Genomic DNA, 6,000 nt, shown 5'->3' with positions numbered 1-6,000 from the left:
GAGAAAAAGTCTGCGTTGACTCTATAACAATGACCTTTAAGACTAACCTGCAGCTACCCCAGCTCTGAAAAGCTCGTGCTCTTCTTAGTGGCATGTGTTTATTTCCATATATGATGGCCCCTAAACTCCCTCTGAATTTAAGGACATGGGTTTAAGGGTGATTGAAGTTCAGTTCGGTTCTGCAGAAGGCTGGGGGCTCCCTACCCTCCTGCCTCTCCCCACAATCTTCTCTCCATGTGCCCCACTCTCCACCCCCACCTGTCACCCCGCGGGAGCCCCACTAGCCCATATGGTTCCTCGTGCAAATGAAGAAATCACCCTCCTTTCTCAAAACACCAAAGAACCACAGTCTGCTGGACCATTGCCATGATAAAACAGGATATGCTGCCCATGAAAATTATATGAATTGTGTGCCAACCATATATTCTGCTCTCCTAAAGAATGCTCTGGAAGTTCCAGTGAATCCTTCCAGGTGGTATTTCTTCCTCAAAAGCTGTGTGCTTTATTCACTATCTTTGAAATTTGGCAGAGGGGAAGGGAATGAGATGCAGGTATAGGCCAGAGAGAATGACTTCCTCTTTGTAAAGGCAGGTTATTTCTGCTTCTAGAAAATCTACCTGCTCCCAATGTGGACCCTTTCCGATAAACCACAAGATGTACTCATAAGCTATCATGGGTCTTTGGGAGTGTTACTGTAGAGCTAAGTTCATGGACAAACATTTGCTTTTTGAAGCTATTGTAATGAGAGCCTTACACTGTAAAGAAGTTTTCATTCTGAAGATAAGTACTGGCTGTCGCACGAATGTTAACACAGTGTACTGTGAAGCAACGTATAGTATCCAGAATCTCGCAGTATTTGTTTTCCCGTTACAAGAATTCTATGACAGGTTAAGTCACCTTAATATAAACATGAGTCTGAGATAATTAGGGAATAAGAAACTTGACCGAGTGCACATGGCTATACAGAGGAGCACAACTCACACTCAAGGCTGTGTTTAAAATATATAATTTACCATATATACATGATCCATTACAAAGCCAAACAATTTCTGCAGTGTGCAGTAAATAACTGCCCAGAGCACACCCACACAAAAAGTGTCCTTAACACAGTCGACAGGATGTCTCTCTTCTAGAAGGTCTCCATCTTCAGGTAGATCCTGGATGTTGCATCAGTCCACACAGGGCAACTTCAGCACAGATGTATTTGCCCCGCATCCCTGCCTGAGCCCAACCCAAACACACGAGAAATCACACGTGAAGTCGAGCTGGGAGAGGCACTTTACAACAGTAGGGTCTTTAAAACACATTTTTCCAGCTCGGCTTGCCATGTCCTACTCTGCTACCCCAGTGGAATCAGGCAAAAAAACTCTGCTCACACAGGAGCGGACATTCAATCAGAGCTGGTAACCTCGGCACACTTCCTAGAGGCCCACTTCCTCCAGTGTGTCCATCGATGGCTAGCTCCCTCCCTTGCTCCTTTGGAAAACAGTGAGTAAGAACTTTCTGGAGAATATGAGTTTCTATAGCAATATAAGCCCACCGTGCTGAAGGGGGAGGTGTCCTTTAGAATGGTGTGCTACTCACCCCACATCCTTGGGTGATCACAGGCGGAGAAATGGGCACTGGCGTATCTAGAGACAGTGGACTGTTAGCTTAGACATCAAAGCTCCCCACAATCTGCCTCTGCCCTTAAGTCACCAGGGTCAGTGTGCATCTATTTAAAACAAGAGATGCTATCTTGAGTGACCATTTGCAATAAGCAGTTTGCTCTGATCGAGGTGCCCTAGAAATGTTCTCTGACCTTTTGAAAAACCAATTAGTACATATCTACCATCTCACACTTTGGCCTATAATGGCATTTCCTCTAGCTATATACTATGAGCTTAGTATCACAAATACAGGAAGAGCAGAAGATTAAAATAAGATTTTAAAAAGATTAAAACCCAAAGAAAGGAGAAGAAAACATGAAGAGGTTTGGCTCAGCAGAAAATCTCCTTGGGGGCTCTCAGAATCAGAGTTCACACTGCTCAGGGCTCAGACCCAGACACATCCTGTCCCGGGACATTCGTCCAAGGGCTGTGGACCCTACTCTTTGACGGAGAGGAGCCTTGTACCTCGTGTGTCATACCTCTCCTCGAAGGCCCCTGGGACGCCGCTGGAAAAGGGCTCCTCACCACACAGAAGGCACGAGGTAAAATACAAAAATAAGGATTTTGTTTCCAAGATATCATAAATAACTGGGGTGGCAGGCATTAAATACGACCACAGAAGAGGACGCCACGTTACAACTTGTTCTCCTCAAAGAGGATCTGGGCGTAGACAGTGCTGGTGGGGAGGCCTTTGGCAGCCCGGTGGGGTTTGACCAGCTCCAACTCAGCGTAGGTCAGGTTCTCCTCGGCAATCTTCGGCTAGAAGACAGAACACAACACAACTCGAGCTGACCACAGAGAGTTCCACACCATACCTTCATTCATCGGGCGTGCATTTTCACTGCATTCTGAGGATCCAAGGGGGAACAGGTGGACACAAATTTTCCAAGGGTAGATAAAACCTAAATAACATAATAATACAGATCTCATTGTCTTCTAAAGAACACTATGCCCTGCAAAGAGACATCATGATTTATCCTTAAGCTGACATAGAACACTAACAAAAAATGATTAAATATGAGGCCACAAAATAAACCTTAATTCTTAAAATAATGTTAACAGTTTCTCTCTTTTTTAAAAAAAGATTTTTATTTATTTGAGAGAGAGAAAGAGTGAGCACGAGAGGGGGGAGGGGCAGAGGGAGAGAATCTTAAGCAGACTCCCCACTAAGTGTGGAGCCCAACTCAGGGCTCAATCCTATGACCCTAAGATCATGATCTAAACAGAAAACAAGAGTCAGATGCTTAACCAACTGAACCACCCAGGTGTCCCACTAACATTTTTTGATTGAAAGGAAAAAATAAATAAATAAGAGAGAAACAAAAAATTCTAGAAATTAATAACAAAATTAGAATACCATCTAGACATCTCCTTGAATGACTTAATCTATACAAAACTAAAGCTCTGGAATATCTTGATAATGATGAAAAAGAAAATATTCTTGCTAGAACCCAAAGAATGCAGTACCCACAGAAAATTCACAGTCTTAAATATTTATATTAATAATATGAATTAAATGGATCAAGCACCCAATTAAATAAGTTAGAAAAGAACAAAATAAGTGAAAAAAAAGTAGAAAGAAAAACCAATAAAATTAAAACCAGACTGTATGAATCAGAAAGCAGAACAATAGAAGAATTATAAAAATACCCAAAAGCTTGTGCTTGGAAGACACTATAAAACAAATAAACTGAAAAATAAATTAAGATAAAATGGGAAAAAAGCCCAAATGACTAACATAGGAAATGAGGAAGGGGATATAATGTAAATAAATTTTTTTAATTAAAAAAAAAAACGACTTTGCTCAACTCATTGCCCCAAATTTCAAAATACAGGATGAAATGGGTAATGTTCCAAAAATATAATTATAAACCTTAACTCCAGAAAATATGAATGTACTAATTATCATCAAAAAAAGAAAGAAAAGGAAAAGAAAAGAAGGGAAGGAGGGAGGGAGGAAATACTGTCAAAGAGCTCTTTCTCAAGAACACCAGGCCCAGGCAGCTTTATAGGAAACTTTCTATGAGAAATTCCTTTAAGGAAAAGATAAATCCAGTGTAATTAAACTGATCCAGAACATTTAAAGAAAAAGAAAAACTTCACGGATTTTAAAACAATCTATTAATGTAAATTTTAAATCAGATTTACTCAGAATGAGGAAGCACATTAAAAGGCAGATAACTGTGTTCCAGGAATGCAAAGACGGTTCAATATTAGAAAAATCTACCAATACAATCCACGATAGCCATAGAGGCAAACAACAATATGGTTATCTCTATAGATGCTGGAAAGGTATTTAGTAAAATTAAAAAGAAATGTTTTTGTTAAAAACAACTTTTGAATGAAGGAGGCAGAGGTGTATATTTTCCTGCCATGATTAAGGAACATAATTAAAATAAAGAATAATTGGTGGATTACTATGGAGTGACGTCAGAATCACACCAACAGGAGTCATTCCTTTCTTCTCTCCCCTTCCATGTACAACTAACTAATTGGGACATCCATAACCAAAAAGAAAAACACCTCTGCACAGCATACCAGGACAGCCAAGAGATATGACCATCTGGGCACCTAAGGTGGGTGGACAGGACTACAGAGGGAAGGTGGTGGTGGTGACGGAGCCAGCGGTGGCATGGGCTGTGGTGGCAGAGAAGGTGTGGGCTGCTTCAGCAACCAGCCAGCACCACCTTTCTGGCAGAGGAGGTGGAGGGTGAAGGCAGTGAGTGAGTGGTGGTCGGCCTGGCTATGTGCTGCACAGCTGGAGGGACCAGTTGCTCTCTCTGAGGAGACCACAGGGATGGGGGAGAGGAAAAGAGACTGAAAGAGGACCATCCCCACTTCAGGATCCCCCTACGGAGCAGTGGGCACACCCAAAACCCCAAGCGCTGAGTATACATACACCTTCCCTACTCACCCCTGCTCTGCCCCACCTTTTGCTTTTTTTTAAATGCATAGTGCTCCCAACCTGAACAGCCTGTCAGAGCCCTTAACATAGAAGCCAAAAACTTGTGCTATAGCGCCACCTTCTGGAAAACAAAAGGAAGGCTCCTAACTACCAACCTGTTGAATGGTTAGAATCAAAGTAAACAAAACCTTGCCTACATTTTAAAAGAAGGTGTTCACTACTTCAAATGCAGTGGCAGAACCACTTCTCAAACACCATGAGGAGTTCATATTACTGTGATATGAAAACAACCACAGTTGTATGAAATATGAAAACAGTAATATGAAAACAACCACAGTAACATGATATCACAAAAATAAAATGACAATTTTCCAGCAACCAAAGACATGGAATATTGTAACCTAACTGATAATTTAAAACACTTGTCGTAAAGAAGTTCAACAAGCCACAAGAAAACTCAAGAAGATGATGCAGTCATCTCAGCAATAAAACTAATAAACAGAAGGAATACTTTACCAAAGAGACTGAAATTCTAGAACAGGACCAAATAGAAATTCTGGAGCTGAAGAACTCAATAAATGAGACGAAGAACGCATTAGAATGTACTGGAAATACAGCAGATCTATATGGAAGAGAGAATTGGTGAGCTCAAGGACAGAAAAATAGAAATGATTCTGGTGGAAAAGAAGAGAGAACTGAAATGTTTAAATAGTGAAGAAACCATGTGAATCATCTGATTCTATTAGAAAAGCCAGCATAAGAATAATGGGTATCCCAGAAGGAGGAGAGAGGGGAAGGGAAGAAAGCCTATTTAAAGAAAGAAGAGCTGAGAACTTCCCACTCCTGGGGAAGGAACGGGATATATAAATCCACAAAGCTAATAGAACACCTTATTATCTCAATGCAAAAAGACCCTCTCCAAGACACATTATATTAAAACTGTCAAAAGTCAACAATAAAGGAAGAATTTTAAAGACAGTGAAGGGGGAAAAAAGACAGTAACCTACAAAAGTACCCCTGGTTAGGCTATCTGCAGATTTCTCAGCAGAAACTTCACAGGCCAAGAGGGAGAAGAATGACATATTCAAAGTAGTAAAAGATAAAAACTGTCAGCCAAGAATATCTGGCAAAGTTATCCTTCAGAAATGAAGGAGAAATAAAGGTTTTCCCAGACAAACAAAAGCTGAGAGAGTTCACCACCACTAGACCTGCCCTACAAGAAATGTTGAAAGGAGCTTCTCAAGCCGAAATGAAAAGATGAAAGTAAACAAAACTCTGATTAAGGCAATACATAGAATTAGAATACGATAACTCTTCTTTAAAACAGTTTATTAACCTCTTAACTACAGCATGAAGGTTAAAGGAAAAGAGCATTAAAGATAACTACTGTTACTACAACTTGGTAACAAAATCAAAGTATAAAAAGAGATCATTTGTTTTTTTTTT

General features: G+C 40.5%; 1 protein-coding gene across 4 annotated transcripts in view; it reads right to left on the bottom strand.

The window, feature by feature from the left end:
- Window positions 1-1,002: 1,002 nt before the first annotated feature.
- VSTM4 (V-set and transmembrane domain containing 4) overlaps window positions 1,003-6,000 on the bottom strand; it is a 119,925-nt gene continuing 114,927 nt past the window's right edge. For 2 of the 4 annotated variants that reach the window (XM_028098496.1, XM_028098495.2), the window contains exon 9: window positions 1,003-2,408. In XM_028098496.1, coding sequence (XP_027954297.1) covers window positions 2,283-2,408 — 126 coding nt within the window. In that variant the 3' untranslated portion in view covers window positions 1,003-2,282. Of the gene's footprint in view, window positions 2,552-6,000 lie in introns of all 4 variants that reach the window. The other 2 variants (XR_015767115.1, XM_028098494.2) reach the window with 2 other exon arrangements.

The sequence above is a fragment of the Eumetopias jubatus genome, unplaced genomic scaffold, assembly GCF_037043125.1.
Source record: "Eumetopias jubatus isolate StellerSeaLion01/CBP00866 unplaced genomic scaffold, mEumJub1_p1.0 scaffold_17, whole genome shotgun sequence".
In the NCBI taxonomy this organism is placed as follows: Eukaryota; Metazoa; Chordata; class Mammalia; order Carnivora; family Otariidae; genus Eumetopias; species Eumetopias jubatus.
This window is presented reverse-complemented; position numbering and strand designations above follow the sequence as displayed.